The sequence below is a fragment of the Dermacentor albipictus genome, chromosome 1 (genome assembly GCF_038994185.2).
Source record: "Dermacentor albipictus isolate Rhodes 1998 colony chromosome 1, USDA_Dalb.pri_finalv2, whole genome shotgun sequence".
NCBI lineage: Eukaryota > Metazoa > Arthropoda > Arachnida > Ixodida > Ixodidae > Dermacentor > Dermacentor albipictus.
The window spans coordinates 219,840,206-219,859,616 of NC_091821.1; the positions used below are offsets into that span (position 1 = coordinate 219,840,206).

Genomic DNA, 19,411 nt, shown 5'->3' on the forward strand with positions numbered 1-19,411 from the left:
GAGCCTGCTACCAAAGGCAGGCTGCGTGTTACATACAGGACATCAGGCTTCGAAAAATTTATAAACATAATTCACGCACTTAGGACTGAGAATTTAAAATTTGGGGTAGCAGGATCTACTATCACAATCTGTTTTCAAGATATAATACGATACTAATATGCAGAGTTCCTGATAGAAGGCTTCGATATATTACAAAAATATAAAATAGGATTTTCGCTTTATTTTCTCGTTAGGATGCACAAAATATATATTTGCTGCACCAAAATCAAAATTCGCACCAGAAAGGGTTAACAACAGGCCGTTGAGTGTCTTGACCGGACATCATCAGCGAAGCGAACCATCGCGGACTTCTTAAAAATGTTCATTAACGCAAGTTTACGTGTGTAGCCGATCGCATCCTGCTATGTATATTCTCCATCACTCCTCATACCCCTCCTTTTCTCTTTTTCCCTCCGAGAAGTGGCCTTTCCGAGTTTCCTTCAATGAATTTTCCTATCTAATCTCTAGGCCTCAGTCGGGCATGCGTTAATTGTTGTTGATACGTCTTTATTGAGCTCTTTCCCCATTAGAGGGCTGAGGCATGCCCTCTTGTCATGAGCTTAGATTTATGACGCGCTGTGTGCCCGTGCCCAACAGGGGATATATATTTTCTGAATTCCAGGCTTTTTGGGGGACATTATAGACACTTATACTCGCTAGCGCTCAGGCTCTTCAATATATACCCTCTCAGCAAACACGCCTCAAAGTGCTCGAAAGAGTATCGTAATAGCTTCTCCGTCGGCTTTTCTCTGGATTCACCTTCTATTCTTCAAATCGTCTTTATCCTACCTCCAGCCGCATGAAGATAACATGTTTTTTATTTCCGAGGCTCGACTATCTTTTAGGACCCACAGCCGTGTATCCGTCACTGCTTCTTCCATTAGCAAGAAGAGCTGTACATGTTGTTTCTCGTTTCTCCTCATTGCTTTTGTTCTGTTTTTTTTTGTACGATACAGAGAGGCGAAGCAGCGGACCAGTGTATTGCACATAAACTGTTAAAGGCGCCGCATTGATGACGATGAAAACGTTTTATTGACAGGAAAAGGGGAGGGGAGTTAGGAGATGGATGGTCGGATTCTTATTCCGGAATTCCGTTGGCTAAGGCCGCCGCCCTGGCTCTTTCCACGAGGGCTCGCTGGTCCTCGAGGGTTGAGCTGGGTGGGTATTCTATAAGAGTCCACCTAGTGGACTGTCCATTTCGGCCACTGCTGATTGGCTAGGGACGCTCGCGTCCTCCACTCTCGTACAGCTGCATCCGATCAGGAGCGGCCGAAATGGGCAGTCCACTAGGTGGACCCTTACAGAATACCCCGCCTGGACAGCGCTGCCTCCCATCCTTCCCACGTTGGCTGTTGTATAGTCTCTAAGGCGCTATTAGCCTGGCAGGCCCATACCACATGGTACAAACCTGCTTTCTGCCCGCAGAATTTACACTCGGCCGAAAAGGATTGTGGCTCAATAGCATGTAGCTTGACTGGGTTATTAAACGACATGGTTTGTAATCTTCGTAAATGATATTTTTCTGATTTATCTAATCCCGTGGTCGGCCCTGGGTTTGGAAAAACTTCGGAAAGCGGGTGATGAATATGCACGGCACATGCTCGAGCGTATTTGATGTAAAGCTGTACAGTGTTATACAAAAAAAAAAAAATCTCGCTAAAGCAAAATCGGTAGCTTTTTTAAAAGCTAGACATAGCTATACCGCAGGTAGTCAACGGGAGGTCGCCAAGTACCGAAGCTAGCCAAACCGGCGACGCAGTGGGCAGTGTCGTATACGTGTCACGAAGCTAATGTGAACATTTGCGAGGCTAACGGACTAACGCCGCTAACATGCGTCGCCCACGAATTACCGAACAATCGTATAAAAAAAAATATGTTGATGGATGAGCATGGCCTACATTTCTTTAAACAACAGTTTAATTACTATAGCGCTGTGTCCCATGTCATTCTCGCCCTTTGTCAGTGCATGCGCCCGCAGTACTACATCGTCACATTGCACGCTATTTGTGAGCGCTTGGCGGTGCGATCCACTCGCCCGCTCACGCCACAGCCCACAGTTATGCCGACCACGCAGCTCCGTATCTGCACGTCGCGTTCCAAGCGGCGGCTGCTCCCAGCTCCCCACCTTATCTTATCCTCGCAGCCTAACGTAGCGCATGGGCGGCGTTGCCTTCCTCCGGCCGCGAGCATTGTCGTCCTGCTTCGGGAAGCGTTCGTAGTCGCGCAAGCAAGATGGAGCCTTCAAATGTGAGCGTGGCCGCCTTCTTTTCTTTCTTGCCATATTGCCTGCCGATGTGTCTGGAGTTAGGCTGTTCTAGAAAGTCTGCCGAATGACTCCAGCGCATAGGCCCTTTGTTTTCCTAGCCTTGACCTTTGCGCGGCGTGCATACTATGCCTGTTTCGGCAATTCGGCTGCTTGTTAATGGGGCGTAAATGTGCTTTAATACGTGTCTTCCAAAATTAATTCGTCTTCGACGGAAAGAAAGAGAGCGGAGAATAACATAACAATAATAGCAGTAATATTAGAAGAAAGCAAGGTGGCGGCACTGTTCACAGCGAGGCACTGACAGCTCGCAAAAGCGGAAGTGTTTTATCAGTTTGGCGAAATTTTGTCGAGGCTTGCTTTGAATGCATCCGAAACTATGCCTCACAAGAAGCGTTCGCACGTTTACTGCAACTGCTTGTTAGTTCAAACTGTGCGGCCGTATACGCGTCGACTGCGGGGTGTAGGGGAGGGGCTCCGGGGCCCGAGCCCCCCCCCCCCCCCCCCCTACACACACGCACATAACGTGTCATTACCGCTTTTGTCACCCACATCATTTGAGGTTTCGTTTCACTTACCTTTACCTTTCCACCTAAAATTTTATTGGGGATAATAACTTACTGCATCATTGTTGGCGCGGACGTGCACGGCTTCTGTTTCATAATTTCGCTTTGTTTCTTTAAAACCTGACAATAGGATGGCAAGCGCATTAGAAGCATCAGCGGCGGCTGGCTCATCCGTACTTTCTCACTTCAACATTGTTTTAAATATGCACTGTAAACACCATGCATATTGTTGCCACTGGGGGTCCGAAGATGTGGAATCTACTCTGATTAGGGAGGGGTAAGGGAAAGTCGGGTTGGGCCCGATATCCAAGACGTTTTACACACGAGTTTATATTTACATATTTACAAGAAAATTCAAAGTATTACAGAAGAAGCTCATGAAGAAATTGTAGCAGCCGATCACTGCAGGCGCCCGTCGCTCTTTTTATCTCATGCGTGGTCACTGTCCAGTCGCCTCCCCCGATCCGGCGTCAGGAGACCGATGACCTCAGGTCCTGCCAATCTCGAGGTTTGTTGCTCTTTCTCTCCGATGGGAGCTTCGTCGAAAACACTTGCACGTACATCATTGGCCACAAACAGGGGATGGGGGATAGCACGCTGACCCCGTCTCCGGCGTGGACGCGCCAATTCGGGCGGCTGACAGGTGAAGGGCCGTATCCTTGCACTGACCGCGTCTCCGGCGTGGACGTGCCAATTTGAGCGGCTGACAGGTGAAGGACCGTATCGTTGCTAATTGCCAAACCTCTCCTGACCGGGGTACTCCAGTGGTGGCCATACAGCATCCATAATTGAGAACAACCTGTTCGAGTCCGTCGGCCCGTTTCCCATAATCACGTTATCCGTGACTGGAGGTTGTTGCGGAGTGAACGGCCGGTCACTACATACACAATATATTTAAATATATACACAGGACAAAGTTTATTATATTTTCGAAAGAGTAGGAGGTAGCCAATTAACAATTATTTCCAAGGGTATGGATAGCCTATGCCTAGAGAATGAATATGTTGTGTGTTCACCTTGTTTCAAATTGCTTTCCGTGCTTTTTTGACCCTTAAAAAAGCCTGCAGACTTCAGTGACCCCTTCGTCAGAGTCTTATCAATGGCGTGTGAAGTGCGCGTAAATGTGTAAGCATGCCAACGACTCGTGGAAAAAAAGAAACTCTTCCAATGAGTTACAACATTTATTAGGGATGGAAACACCGTCACTTGCATGCAGAGGTTATCTAGACAGGGCGTCCCAAGTAACCATGATGCACCACGATTAAAAAAAAAATATGCAATTGTGTTACTCGAAGAAAACATATTGTTTCCAGCACAGTGTAGTAGCAGCCAGTAATTTTTTCGTTACTGAGATTTATTTAGGTAAGTGTAGATAATTATCTAACACGAGAGGTACTATCCTAATTATAAAAGTGTCAATGAGGCATCTGTAGGCGCACCTTACCTCGTACTGATTGCGTACAAATTTTTTCCCACTAATAAACCCGGCGAAACCTGAAGTATACCATGTGACTGCGCTCCCACCCGCATCATCAAGCAGCGCCCTCGAATAGGCTCCCTCTCAGTTAGCCAGAACGAAATAAAGAAAATAAAGAAAAAAACATCGTGATCGAGCTGGTGACTTATCTGCTGCGCCTCGGCCAAAGTAACGCGTCGCGTTTGATGTTAGTTGGGAACAAACTGATAGCTGTTGTCTTAGCGTAGAAAAAGTGCACGGATGTTTTTGTTTTGTTTTTTTTTGACACAAAAAATATCACTACAAAAGCGAATTGATATCAGTGCGAAGGTTTAAAAGTGCGTTTTGTTTATTCCACTTCGCCATGTGTTTCTCTAATGAGCAGAAGGTAAACATAATCCTTGCCTTGGTATCTGCAAGTGGCAACAAGAGGAAGGCTGCAAATATGTATATCAGCCATGGAGATGTGACGGTAGACCAAATGCATCGACTATCATCAGAAATAATGAAAACCTGAGACAAACCGGCAGCTTCCAGAAACAGCGGCGGATGACTTCATCTTTGAGTCTTGGCCTACGCACGGATGTTCTAGCATTTATGGCCTCAAACCCTATAGCGTGCGGGACGTGCCCGCCCAGGTACCAATTTAAACGTCATCAGCTTGGAGGATTCTAAATCGCTCGACCTTTCACTCGTACCACCTTAAGCAGCATCAATGCTTGGTAGATAGGGCCCTGCAGAATCGTCTAGATTTCTTTAATCGGTTCCTCACAAAAGCCGATGAGTCACCGGACTTCTTGAGCAACATCATGTGCACAGATAAGTCAGTCTTTGCAGAAACGCCCATTTAAATTTGCATAATGCACATTATTGTAGAGACTCCAATCCACATTGGGTAAAGCGCACCCGGCACGAATACCAGTGGTCGTTCAATGTGTGGCGAGGAATTTACGCCGGTGCTATAATCGGTCCTTCGATCACACACTGATTGGATAGCATTACGTGGACGAATTCCTTGAAGGATTGTTGGATGACTTTCTCAGCGAAGGCCCGCTGTCACGTCTTCCATTTCTGTGTTATCAGCAAGATGGGGTGCCAGCACACAGCAGCAGCCGAGCACGAATCTGGCTGGGTGCGACTTTTCATGCGCAATAGATTAGAGGGCACGGGCCTGTAAATTGGCCGGCTAGGTCACCTGATCTCGCTCCACTCGATTTCTTTCTGTAGGGTTATGTGAAAGATCTTCTTTACATCATCGAGACGACGACGTGAAGTTAGCTCAAGGCAAGGATAATGGATGTCTGCCGTAGAATTTCAGCGTTGGTCATCAAGAACGCCACTGAATATGTGATAAAGCGGACTCAGTGGTGCGTAGCTGCAGTAAGACACCTATTCGAACACGCTCTCTAGGTAGCAGCTGGTGTTCAACGGCGCTTACGAATTCACAGATAACAAGGGCCACTGAAATCTGATGGTTTTCTTTTTCTCTTTTTTGTGCAGACGTCCCAATTCCCAATACGGCTCATCTAGAAGTGGCACATTTACTTACTTTAACGCATCGGTTTTGCCATTCCTGTACACGTGGGTCGCTTCCCTGTCTCTTTATTTCGCTTTTATTTTTTGCCGCGAGCTTTTTTGCAGCAGGTATACATTCTCATGAAAAATAAAACCGTCAATTTAATTTGGCTTTGGTCCGAAGCAAGTTTCTGGCGCGAAATATAGCTGCGCGCGCACTCTTTCGATGCGGTGCGAGCAGAGCCGGGATTTTGAAACATTCTATCTTTGGCATTGCTTTTCGCGCTTCGTATGTGGTCAGACTGGCGCTTCGCCCGCGTCATCAAGGGGATTTTGTTATCAACGTGGTCAGGCCTCGAGACAGATAAATGTGACGTAGAAATTAAACGAATATATATATATATATATATATATATATATATATATATATATATATATATATATATATATATATATATATATATATATATATGCGAATAGGGTTCAGTAAGCTGATCCCCCCTCCCCCTGGAAAAATGAACTTGCCGCGTATGTGTGCGGCTCTTCCACGTGCGAAAGTGATTATGGTGCACTGAAGAGTACTCGTGCACGCGTTCAGTGCTCCCATCTTCCGGAATCGTTCTAGGAACCGATTTCGCGACTGCATAGTTTACGATGTTTCACCGATTCGCTGTTTCTCCAAGGATGTATTCATTTTAGCGCGCAGCGCCAAAAGAAGGGCATTTGTGATTTCAGACAATCTAACGGCGAAAGTGAAAAAAAGAATTCACAGCCATTCCACTCTGTGTGGTCGATGACCAGCGGAGCTGTATATATGGTGATAAATGTTAATAATAAATATGTTGATTGAAAATAAGACGCATACCACCATAGATTTCGTTTTCTCACGATTTCTTTTGTTTTATCAAATTGCATACTCAATGCTTTTTTTATATTAACCTTCTTTTGTTTGCTTTTTTGGATTTATTATTTGGTCATTAACGTGACTATCGCTTTATGATCGCTGACATACGGCCAGTGGCTCTGTGGGGACACTGGAAAGGTTCTTGGCCAATGTGAGGTCTATACACGAGCTATGACGCGTCGTGGGCACACTGTGATACTTGTGTAACATTGAGTGCCGAACCTTTCCAAGAGAAACGCCACGAACCACTTTCCGTGTGGCCGTGACACGTCTATGGCGGAATCACCCACAATTACGATAGCAGTGCAGTCAGTATAGGGGTGAACTAACCAAAGGTGCATACGTTTGGCGTTCGCGCCACTATCTCCGTCCGTATTACGTGCCACCAGCCGTCGCTCCGCGCATACCCGCTTCTGTCCACAACGGTGTTCTTCGTAAGCGTGCTCTTCTTCCGCAGGCCTCGCCGCACGCGGCCTACCCATTGCACGGGTGGAATGGAACTGAGATAAGATTACGTGGTTTAATTGCCTCTAGAGTCCGTGACGTCAAACAGCAATCCATACTAAACAGTGTCGGTTCCTGTTTTACCTTTTTTTATTACGATATTCTTTTTGTCCCACTATGTTTTGACACTTCTCGCGGTTCCCGGGGCGCACCCGGCGATACGGTTTTGCTTTATGCTTTAGCTCTTTTAGCTCTGGGGTGGCCGCCACCTCTTCAGTGGCACGAGCGTCGTTTGGCACTCTTTGTTCCTTGCGCAGCGCTTCCGGTTCACCTCATGAGACGACCGGGGAGGAGATTGAAAATGAGAGAAAAAAAAAGAAAAAAATAGTCGAGTACAAAATTCGCGGGTTTCATTATAGATATGACATCAGAGCATACGTTTAGTTACAAGTTGAGTTACTGAAATATCTGGAATTATTAAAATTAGTTATAAATCACTGATTACCGCACACCAAAGCACAGAATCATAGATTTTAGAGACCTGCCACCTGAGCACGGCTTTCGCGAAATTCCTGGAAACGCGGAACTAGAAAGCGGAAGTAATGACGTCAATAATGACATCACACACAAGGTGGCATGATATTTAACCGGCTAATTAATGGAAAACAGTTGCCTCCGCGTTCGGTTCGTGCGTTGCGTTCGCCTAAAGTTAATCTAAAGAACACCAACGCCGAGGTGTGAGTGATACTAAGACACCTAGTCAACGATTAGGGTCGCCTACTATTTTTTGCCTACGCTCTAACCGATAGAACATAGCGTATAACAGCTCCGTTGTAAAAAAAGAAAAAAAGAAAATGAAAATAAAAAAGGATCTGAATTATACATACGTACGGGGGGGGGGAGGGGACTCCGGTTCACGAGCAACCTCCGAAGTTTTCCCTCTGCCCCCCCACCTCCCAGAAGGTGATTACCAGTTTTGTTACCCACATCATTTGCGATTTCTTTTGAACTGCCTCTATCCTTTCCCCCTTAAAATTTTACAGCGGCTAAGCGCTCACTGCGTCATTGTCGGTGCAACGTGCACAGCTTTTAATTCATACTTTAACTTTATTTCTGCAAATCCTGGCAGTAAGAGGACAACCGCATTAGAAGCACCAGCGGCGGCTATCTCATCCGTATTTCCTCACTTCATTTTTAACGCGAAACGTTTACTAACCGCATCGAGCAGAGTTTCGCCGTCATCAGCTATTTGACCTGCATTTGACCGCAGCTGCGACGTAGCCTTGGCAGTGCATCACGTGACTCGCCGCGCCGAGCTCCGCCGCCGCTGCCGGCTTGGCGCATGTGCTCTCCGCAGCTGGGTCGCCGTCTGACCACGTGACTCGCCACGTGCCTGGCCAACACCACCTATAGGGTGGTGTTGGCCTGGCTAAGAGGGGCGCCGCGCTCGCCTAGTCGGTGCGAGCTGGCCATAGATGAAAGCGAGGCCGGGTCGTCTTCTCCGAGCGTTGCGTGGGAGCGGGAGGCTTTCAGCCGTCGTCGCCAAGCGACGTGTGACCACCCCGCAGATATCGCCCGGCGAGCTGCTTCACTGGAGAGGGTCCGGAATGCAGCAGGCGTCGCACCGTCGAGATCAATATGTAGCGACCGCGTTCACGCCCTGTCCGTTCGTGCTTCGACGCTGCGCATGTTCGCAGCGTCTCTTTGCATGTCTAGCACTTGCGCTTTCCCTGTGACATGACAGGCGTCGCGCCGTCGAACAATGCTTGTCTACCCAAGCCTAATCAGTCAGTCTAGCCACTAATCTAGGCACAGCCGTCTTACCTGGCTTAACGATGATTGTATACCTAAATATAATAATTGCATTTAAAGCAAAGGTTAAGCAAGTGAAACCAAGACTTAACCAGGCTAAACCAAGCTTTCGCATTGCATATCCAGGGTTAGCTGAGCTAAGCTGCAGCCAGTTCTTTTACTTTTAACTGTGAAACACCATGCACAAACACAAAATATTTGCATACGTACATAGGACAAAATTTGTTTTGAAAAGAGAAAGAGGTAGCAAGCTAACAATAAATTTTATGGTATGGGTAGCTATGCCTAGAGAATGGATATGTTGTAGTGTGTTCACCTCGTTTCAAATTGCATTGCGTGCCATTTTTTTTTTAGCCTAAAAAACCTGCAGACTTAGGTGACCCCTTCTGCAGAGTCTTTTATCAATGGCTTGTCAAATGCACGTGAACGATAAGTGTCTCAGTATTGCTTCTCTGTGCAGTAGGCAGTGCATGCTAACGACTCATGAAAAAAAAAAAAACTCTTCTAAAAACTTGCAACAGTCATTAGAAATCGAAACATCGCCACTTGCATGCAGAGGTTATGAATATATACAAGGTGTTCCAAGTAAATTGAACCAAGGATTTAAAAAAAGTGGTTCACCGCAACTGAATGAAACCGACTTATGGTTTGCCCTCATATGGCGCTTCTTAGGATATTTTTTTTATATTGCGCCTAATTAACTAATATCAATTATGCAAAATTTTTAATATTCCCTTTAGGGCCAAGTGCGTTTCGGTACGTTGTAGAGGGCATTTCAAAACGACTAATCCAATTTTTTCGTGGCAACGTACATGCTGCGTGGTGATTATTCCCGGCGTTTAAAGAAAGCCCGCGAAATATGAATTAAAACCACGTGACTGCGCTCGTGCGCGATCGTATTCCAGCGCACTCAACCGTGCGTCGAGCCTATCTCTTATCAGGGACGACTGTGCTTCCTTTCCGTGTGCCACCGTCAAACAAGCCAGCTAGTTTGACGGTGGCACACGTGAAAGCGATGCACAGTCGTGGCCCCTCGATCAGTGCGCTACGGCTCGCACGACACGGCTGAGTGCGCTGGCAATACGGTAGCGCATGAGCGCAGCTCACGTGGTACTTATATTTCGCGGGCTTTCTTTAAACGCCGGAACAAATGGCCACGCAGCACGTACAGTCGCGGACAGAATATTACGGACCATGAAATCTAAGAAAAAGCTGAATATCTCCGGAACCTCAACGCAATCTGGTATTTGCATTTTGGACCTCGACTAGAATATGCTAACAACGTTGTCGTGGGCAGTTTTACTGATTACTGCTACAGACTGCTCGGGAATTGAACGTTTGCGGAGATCCCATGGTCCATTTTATTCTGTCCGCGACTGTACGTTGCTGCAAAAAACATCGGTCGTTTCTGAACCCCTCTACAACGTAACGAAACACACTCGGCCGTAAAATGAATATTACAAATTTGCATAATTGATCACGGTTAACCAATGAAGCGCAGTATAAAAATACCCTAAGGAGCGCCACATGACGGGAAACCGTGTCTTTGGTTTCATTCAGTTGCGGTTAACAACTTTTCTAAATCCTTGGTTCAAGTTAAGTAAAACACCCTGTATATAATTCACTCCGTCATCGAAAAGGGGCCAAGCCGGATTCACTCGAAATCAAAATCAATAGCATTCATGCGCATCAGGGCTTATATTCGGTCTCACAGTAAAAAAAGAGGCCGCGATTTCGCCGGAAAGAAGCAGTATTAGTGATAGCGAAGTATGAGACAATGACTCGAAGGAAAATTCTTACCGTATAAATACGTGGAAAAGCCGCACCCTTGTAAGGGCCACACCCCCAACTTGACAGCAAATATTAAAAAGAAATCCAGCTGAGAAGCAATCAACAGGAAGTTTCCGCGCGCACCATACTCCGTGTGTCGCTACCAGATGGCGCGAGGAGGCGGTCACGGATAAGGTCCCTCTATAATTTGCAAGGTAGCGCCATCTGCCGCGCGCGCCACCTAGGAAGTTCCTGTAGCAGACGGCGCCCACGCTAAACCGCGGCGCCGCGGCATTCGTGAGGTGAAAAAATATCTGCATACGCGCGGAAATAAAACCTTCTGGTGCCCGACTGCGGCGAAAAACGAAAGAAGGACCCGAACTGCTAAATTTAGTCCTTTAATTTCAAATGAGTACTCCAAGAAAATAGCTCAAGAGAGCGTAATGAGGGCTTGATCGCCTCGATTCCGCGTGTTTACATTTCGTTCGCTTGCGCTCAATCGCCGCGCGAGCCTTGGTGATTGCTTACGCTTAATCCCGTATGCTCTGTGAAATCTTTTGCATGTAAGTGTGCTGCGTACACATAGCGGTTGCACTGAACGAAGAAGTCGTGTAAAAATGAAGGCTGACAGTCGCTTGGACCGGAAAACTTTCGACATAACTTCGCTCAAACGTGCGATTCTCAAAGCGCGCGACCCTCACGGCAACTAAACAACATCCTGTGTGTTTGTGGAAACGAGTGCGCCAACAGTCTTCTTGTCGCTGAGTGTGTCTGTCGTGTAGCGATTACACGACGACTGCTGTGTCTTGTGGTTCAATGCTACGAGCCAGTGCAACTGTCGTGACATGATGAAGAGGCGGTATGGATCGTGTCAGCGTGTCTCCTCGATCGTGTTGGGGCTGCCAGCGCGATCTGATCTCGCGGCACACCAACATCGAGCGTAGTGTGTGCGCGCGTGTGAATGTGGTTGACTGTTCTCGTGAACCGTGCGACGTCGCCGCGTAAACTCGAATCATGACGCGCATTGTTGTGTTTATCCCTTTTCGCCTCCGTGCACCGCTTAATCCCCGTAAGAATTAGAGGGCCCTTATACGAAACGCACGCGGATTGACCGAGCTATTACTGCACTCTGTTTTGCTGGCAATCCGCGTATCGCTTGTGGCGTTTTTCTTATGTTCATTTGCAGTTGTGTGTTTTTCATCAGTAAAATGGCATTGCCGATTACTGAAACATCTTCGAGTGTAAGGGAAACTTGGAAGGAACGAGCTCGCAGCTGTATGTAATGTACTTTGATATACTGTATTACGCTTTATTATTTGACGGCCAGTAGCTGTGGCTATGCAGTATTTGTTTTTAAAAACAGAGTAATGCAGGCACTTAGCAATATATTTATTCACATATGCAATGCACAAAATACGATTAGGATATTGGAAATTACATTTTGGGCATGTTGTAAAGCGCAGTTACCAACGCGCGCACAAACACAGGAAAGTGTAAAAGTAGAATTCGCTGCTGAATTTTATTTTTTATTGCACGTAGCGCAATGCGGATATTTGTCAGCGAGTTAATGCGTTTCTGCCCCACTATTTACTTGCATGCTAGGTTATACTGCACTTGCTAAGTCAACGGGCTCGTAATGCACTAAAATCAGTAATCTCCACAAACTTCGGCCGTCAACATTCATGCGCGCGAATGAAATAATACTGCAGCTTTGCACATGCACACAGGTGTATACTTTCTCTCGCGCCTTCGTATCGCTCTACGTTACTTTCCTCGCATAGTCGTGCAGTTACCGACGGTTCAGTCTTTCCGTCCATTTCTATGCAACCAGAAGTATACCTTCTGGTTAGGTTTTGTTTGCTGCGCGGGATGCAAAATAACTTCTTGTCGTCCTTCGTCTGATCTCGGCACCCATCCGCACAGCAACAAGGCATTTCGGTCCTTCGCATCTATAGGTCATGCCGATCTATTCAGCGGGCTCACAGCGAACTAAAATAAATAATCTCCACAAACTTCGGCCCTCAACATTCATGCACGTGAGTGAAATACTATCACCGCTCGACACACGCACGTGTATACTTTCTATGGCACCTTTGTATTGTTGTATGTTACTTGCCTCGCATAGTCGTGCTGTTACCGGCGGTTCAAAGTCCGTCCGTGCAATTCTGTGTAACCATACTTTTCGTCTGGTTAGGTTCTGGTTGCCGCGCGCGATGCAAAATAACTTCTTGCCATCCTTCGTCCGGTTTCGGCACCCAACCGCACAGCAACAATGCATTTCGGACCTCCCGGAACGAAATTATCGCAGCGATGTGCCAAGCACAACAGGCGAAACGCGCGCTCTTCGCCCGGCGCGCAGGAACTTTCATGGCGGCAAAGGGGCGGAGCAAGGTCACATGTCACTGATCAGCCTATCGCAGGCGTTGTCGGCTGGATCAAAGCCTGGCGGTACTTTTAAATGATTGAGGGACTTTAGTCACGGATAAGGGACTTTAAGAGGGAGAGGTGTCGCCTCGCGTGATATATATATGCGCTTCGCCCCAGTGTATTTAGTCATTATGGAGAGCGCGAAAGAGACGCAACAACGACAGAACGAAGCGAGGAAGAGACAAGGCGCTCAAGAGACGCCAGAAGTGTAGCCATGCAGCTCTTGCTTTCGCAATTCAACTAGAGTTAACCAGAGCTAAGCCACAGGCAATTTTTTATGCCAGTGACGGGTGTGGCCACAGTCCGAGTATCCTTTTCCAGCTAGTTTCAGTTTCAAGGAGCTTGCCAAGGGGAAATAATTGTTCGCGTAGCTCCCACATGAAATCCGCCATTCAAAATTGAATCGTTGGGATAGGTAATGTCGAGGAAGGGCCCCAAAGTACTCATTTGCTGTCACCATCTATTGTTGATAATTAGAAAGTTAATTACCGTAACTTCGTTAATCACGCACGTAATTGCGGAAGGTGCTCTTTATCTAGAGGCTGCCAATCTGTACACTCGAATGGTAAACATGACGTTGCTGTGATTTATACTTTTCTAATTTAAAAAATTTGGTGCAGCTAAAAATTAAAAAAAAACCGTGTATATGTATGCGGTCATGATATGTCTACAGTGCAATAATGGGAATGTCAGTTGCTTCAGAGCCGGTGACGGATGATTGTCCTTCTTTGTAATTTCAGTTCTATATGCACAGTTTTTATATTTTGCTACGCAGACCAGAGGTGCGCTCACTGGAAGTATTTTGTCAATCTACTTTGCACGGCAAACCAACGAAGCAAACGCCACGGAGGAGGCGCAGAAAGCTTCGCTATAAAATATGCCGGGTCGTCCGTTTCACCATCAAGCCCCTCACCTCCATCAAGCTGAGCCTACAGCTGAATTCCCGCATCTACCATTCGCTTTTGTCGGCATACGCAACCGTGATCAAATCCCGCACATGCTTTCGTGCAGGCACCGATGCACCGAGATGTCGGAGCCCCTCTAGCTTCCGGACGGGCGTGTAGCATACCCGTTCACTGGTGGTGTGACCATAGCGAGTTGACTGTTTGGTGTGGGGCGGCTCACGTGACCGAGCGATCAGTTTCGACGCAGTTAAAGATGCGCTTTATGCACGCGTGGGTCTGTTAAATACAGATTGTATCACTCTGTGCTAATCGCTAGACTCGCTTAACCAATTTAGCCTGATTGTTGGACTCTGCGTGCGAGCGCGTTTATAGTATGTAGAACATCAACAGTTTGGTTGTGCAGACAGTTTTCAGGTGATTGCGGCGATGAGGAAACAATTCATGGTCTGTACTAGTGCCCGCAGTACAGTGTGCTGAGACAGTCGCTGTCCGTGCTGTTCAACCAGTTGGACGAACAGCCTCCAGTGCGCTTCTTGAGATCGACGGGCCTGTGTGAACACATGTAATTGGAACGCCCTGTCTGTTACCTGTTCCTGCTTTCTTTCTCTCCTTTCGGCTCCTTTCCAACCCGTATATGCCACCGCCGACGCGAGGGCAAGTGGTGTTATCCTGTAGATTATTTTCAAGTGGCTACGTCTTGCAGACTCACCGGCTACACTTCATAAATTGGAATTTGTGCCATAAAGTAATTAAGTTAATTAGTTCATTCTTGTCAATTAGTTGAAAATGTGCATTGATTTATCGTGCTAGTAATGGCCGTCTCTTCGAATAATCTAGCTCAGTGAGAAAAATTGTGCTGTCTGCCACAGGCGAGTTTTAAAAATCCCGGAAAACTTTAAAATTATTACCCCGTATAAGTGAGACACACTATAGTCGGATACAACTTTAGAAAAAAGGGGAGGCCCCGCCCAGATGACCGAAGCGGCGAAGTCACCGGCCGTCCGGCGCATGACGTCGGTCCAGAGTGCACGCCCATTGGTGGATGCTCGTGTGCATCCGCCTCGGAGGAGCAAACGCCCCCTTTTTTCTAAAGTTGTATCCGACTATAGCTGGTGGCAAATGTTCCGGTTGGAGCGCGGAGGTTCCCCGACCTTTTGCTCCCTCTCTTTTATTTCGCGTGTGCGTTTCTCCCTGTTGCGCGCGGCTTCTCGGTCGTCGTCTCGGCATTCGGTAAACATCTTCTTGGACGCGTTTCTCTATAGAAGTACGAATTTCAACGGCATGCATCCAATAGAATGCTTCTGGCACTACTGCCGATTTGCGATATACGGCGCGCCCACAGGGCGCTGCGGTGCAGAGTGTCTGTGAGGTTCGAAGTACCGGTATGCGCGTCCCCTTATTTGCGTAGCTGCCGCAACTCACAATTAAGTGTTGTATTTCAAACCGAGGATCAGGAAGGACGTTGGCCGCCATGCTCTGCTCTGTTCGTGCAGCTTGTTCACTCGTCTCTTTGCGCTGTTACTCTTTTACATAAAACCTCAAGCCATTTAAGAAGTCAGTTGCATTTCCTTCTCTAACAAGGAAGCTGTTTCGCGAACTTGTCCGAACTTGTTATATTTCGTTCTTTTGACGCGCGATCTATAACGTAGCGCCGATTTGACAGCAAAAGTGTGCTTTTTCTTCTTGCAGGCACAAATGAAACGCATGGCGGGAATAATTACGGTGAGAGAAAAAGTCATTGCTTTGTACTTATTTTGTGGCGTTAAGCGCGACTAAGCGTAATTATATACCAAATATTCTTGCAGGCAAATGCTCGAAAGTTCACCAACGATGGAAAAGTGCGCTGCATTGACGTCGGCATCTTGGCAGTTCTACTGATGAAAATGGGCTGGGATGAAGACAAAGCGCTGCTCGCTGCCAGCAAGCAGAAGTCGATCACTCACGCGTTGTCATTCCTCAAGACTGCTGTTTTCATTGATTGCACGGTGTGCAGTGACATCGTTCTGGAGAGTGTAAGAGTTTGTCTTGCTTTCGTCAAACCTTGCGACGACGCGAGAAGCGGCTTTCTTTTGATAAGCCATCGTGCCAGAGCTGACTGTCTGCCGCATCGTTTAATATACCGCTTCTTTCGCTTTTCTTCATTTTCCCCACGTAAACAGTGGAACCTTATTGATGTGATTCTGCATAATACGTTTTTCGGGATGATACGTTTGTCTTTTGCCGGCCAACTTCCCACAGGAGCAATGTATTTGCATACGGGTATATTGATCGCGTTTTCACCTGAAATTGGATAATGCCACTCTAGAAGTGAGCTTTTACTGGCCCTTCTTAAAATAATAGCTTTAAATTCCAGTGTCCTCGCTTAAATGAGTCCATCGACCCACGAACTTGTTAAGCGCCAGCCACACTGGAGGAATAACGCACGTAGCACGCCGATGGCGGTAAAATGCTTCAGCGGCAGTGCGGCCACACCGACTGGCGAGTCGCCGCTGCTCAGTCGAGATAGCAAATGGCGACCTGTTAATTTAACTTCCAGATGAACTTTTTTTTTACTGATACCGAAAAGAAAAAAGTTCAGCACAAACTGACTAGCTAGTTCAACGTTGCTGAATAAAATATGCGTCGGCTGGGGTTCACTTGACGCCACACGAACCTTTGCAATTGAGTTTGGCACCGAGTACGTCTATTTCAGTATTTTGTGGAACTTTCTTTGGATAATACGATTTTCGGATGATACATTCGTTTTTTCGGTTCCCTTGAAGGTAGCATCAACGAGATTCCATTGTATGTGCGCAGTTGTCCGGTACGCCTTGAAACTGCGCTAATCAGCAGTTCGTGTCGGGCCCGCGTCTTTTTTGGCTATTTTCAACCGAGTCCGTACGTGTGGCTATGTAATTCCTCCGTCCTGTGGTCTCGCGTGTATAATAATGTATCACAAACGCGCTCCTGCTTTTCGACGCTGCCCTCGCAGCTGTGTAAGACATCTGCGAAAGCTGAAGATCATCGTTCATTGTGGTCTTCGCAATCTTTGGGAACAGTTTTTCGTGCCTGACAATCGGCCGTGGTTACCTGTGCAGCGATATATGTACCAGTCTCAGGTGCTTTCCGGTGGCACATCCTGGCTCACACTGTCGCCCTACTTTCAGGACTTGTCTCAAAACAGATTGATACCTTGCGGGCACGCTGCCTGTGCGGTTTGCTTGAAGACACATTTTGACGGAGAATCATATAAAGGAAAACTGACATGCATGGAATGCACGGCGGAGGTTCCGCAAAACATCAATCTTAAGTTGGTAAGTACGTACACTAAACACGGACTTTGCCCGTGGGGCTGTTCTCTTTCTTTCTTTCTTTCTTTCTTTCTTTCTTTCTTTCTTTCTTTCTTTCTTTCTTTCTTTCTTTCTTTCTTTCTTTCTTTCTTTCTTTCTTTTTTTCTTTCTTTCTTTCTTTCTTTCTTTCTTTCTTTCTTTCTTTCTTTCTTTCTTTCTTTCTTTCTTTCTTTCTTTCTTTCTTTCTTTCTTTCTTTCTTTCTTTCTTTTTCTTTCGTTTTGGCCGCTCAAAATTGTGTGTACACGTTAACAATTCTGCTGTTACATTTTACGTGTGCACAGCGATGACGGCGAACAAGTGAATCGAGTACATTACATTCTGCCTCATCTTCAGTATGTGCTTCCATGTGCAACCCATGCGCAACCAGCTAAGCAAGAAGTTCGCACATTTGTGTGCTGCGAACAAATAACGCTTTCAGGAGAATGTTAGGGACTGCCTCCTTTCAGTTCGAATTTTATTTTTCATGAGGCCCCTTGCGTCGCCCTCTACATTTGTTGAAATATTTTACGTCAAAGCATGCCTCTGTTTATCGCCGATCAGCGTATTAATAGGGGCACGAAAAGTAATGAATAAACTTTATTTGAAAGGGATTCACTTTATCTTATTGACGAATTAGACGGGATAAAAACGGCACGGATACCACATACAACGTTGTATGTGAGACGTGGCACGCCTGATTCGCGCGAAAGGACGGAAAGGACGAGCGCTCTGACGTCCCACGTACGTTGTTCGCCTATAAAAATTAAAAGAAAAAACAAACAAACAAAAAGATCGCTGTGTATTACTTGTAACGAATTTAAGTCAGTTTCTCTTAAATTTTCAGCTTTAGAAAGTGTATGTGTATGTCGACATCAGCAAGGAGGTGGGATGCTCGCCAATTTCTATTTAAGCAAAAATTTGCGACGCGCTTGCCTGCACTACACGTCCTTCGCGCGCCCGACGCTAAGCGCAGCGCTTTATATTTCAGCGCAGTTTTAACGTTTATTGTGCAAATGGCAATGCACCGTACAAATGCGTCAATTTAGGGCACTTACATTTATTTAGATTTGGTATGGCATGATGAACCTTATTTAATGTCTTGAAGATCAACCGTTAGGTTGACGCAGGCGGCTCCCTATAGATTTAATGCGAATCAAATAGTCCTTGCCATTCGATTAGTATTTCATTTAAGAATTCAATATTCGATATTATCGAATATTCGTCCGTGTTCAACTATGAGGCTTAGCAACATTGAAGGCTGTCCCGATTGATGGAGGTCGGCGAAAGTGAGGATTGTTCCGAACGATTCGATCTGCTGCGTGAGGGCCGCGATATCTTTTTTGCAGAGGCACCAGTTCCCCATACACACACATACTCAATGAATTCTAGTCATTCGATAAGAATGCCTTGCTTTTAGGCATTCTGTCATTTAAACATTTTTGTCTCGGTTTAGATAATTAATTAACTAATTAAGTAATTAATGTGTTCTTACGTCATTTTCATTGCTCTCAGGCAATGTCCGGTGCTCTACTATTTTAATGCTCTCCTTCAACGAGCACAACATTTTAAATGCGTCCGGTGGCGTGCTGTACTCTTCTTTCATTTGTCATTGCCAGGGTGTGCTATAGAGAACTCATTTAGAAGTTTAGAACTAATTTAGAACTCATTCAGAAGTTTAGCAGTTACTCATTTAGAAGCTCCTTAGTTGACCAGATGTCCATTTGGTAACAGTATTACTGCATGTATCAATAATGCAAATACGCCTTTTTTACCAAGCGGACTCCACGCAAAATGTTTATTTTACTTTGGACATCAAATACTTTCTCGTTTTTAAAAACTTAAAAAAAAATTGGACCCTTTGGGGCGTATCTTGTACCACAATAATCGTCACCTAGTCTTGCCCGTATTTGTTTTCTTTAACACTGCGAGCCCGGTACTTCCAAATCCCGAACGGCATGCACGTTATCGGCGTGACATAGCATTCTTGACAGGAAAGTAGAT

General features: G+C 46.2%; 1 protein-coding gene across 1 annotated transcript in view; it reads left to right on the forward strand.

Annotated features, from left to right (window-relative positions):
* The first annotated feature begins 2,078 nt into the window (after positions 1-2,078).
* LOC135897420 (E3 ubiquitin-protein ligase RNF31-like) overlaps positions 2,079-19,411 on the forward strand; it is a 55,232-nt gene continuing 37,899 nt past the window's right edge. Inside the window, exons 1-4 of the mRNA XM_065426032.1 lie at positions 2,079-2,286; positions 15,791-15,823; positions 15,907-16,113; positions 17,248-17,394. Coding sequence (XP_065282104.1) covers positions 2,272-2,286; positions 15,791-15,823; positions 15,907-16,113; positions 17,248-17,394 — 402 coding nt within the window. The 5' untranslated portion in view covers positions 2,079-2,271. The remainder of the gene's footprint in view (positions 2,287-15,790; positions 15,824-15,906; positions 16,114-17,247; positions 17,395-19,411) is intronic.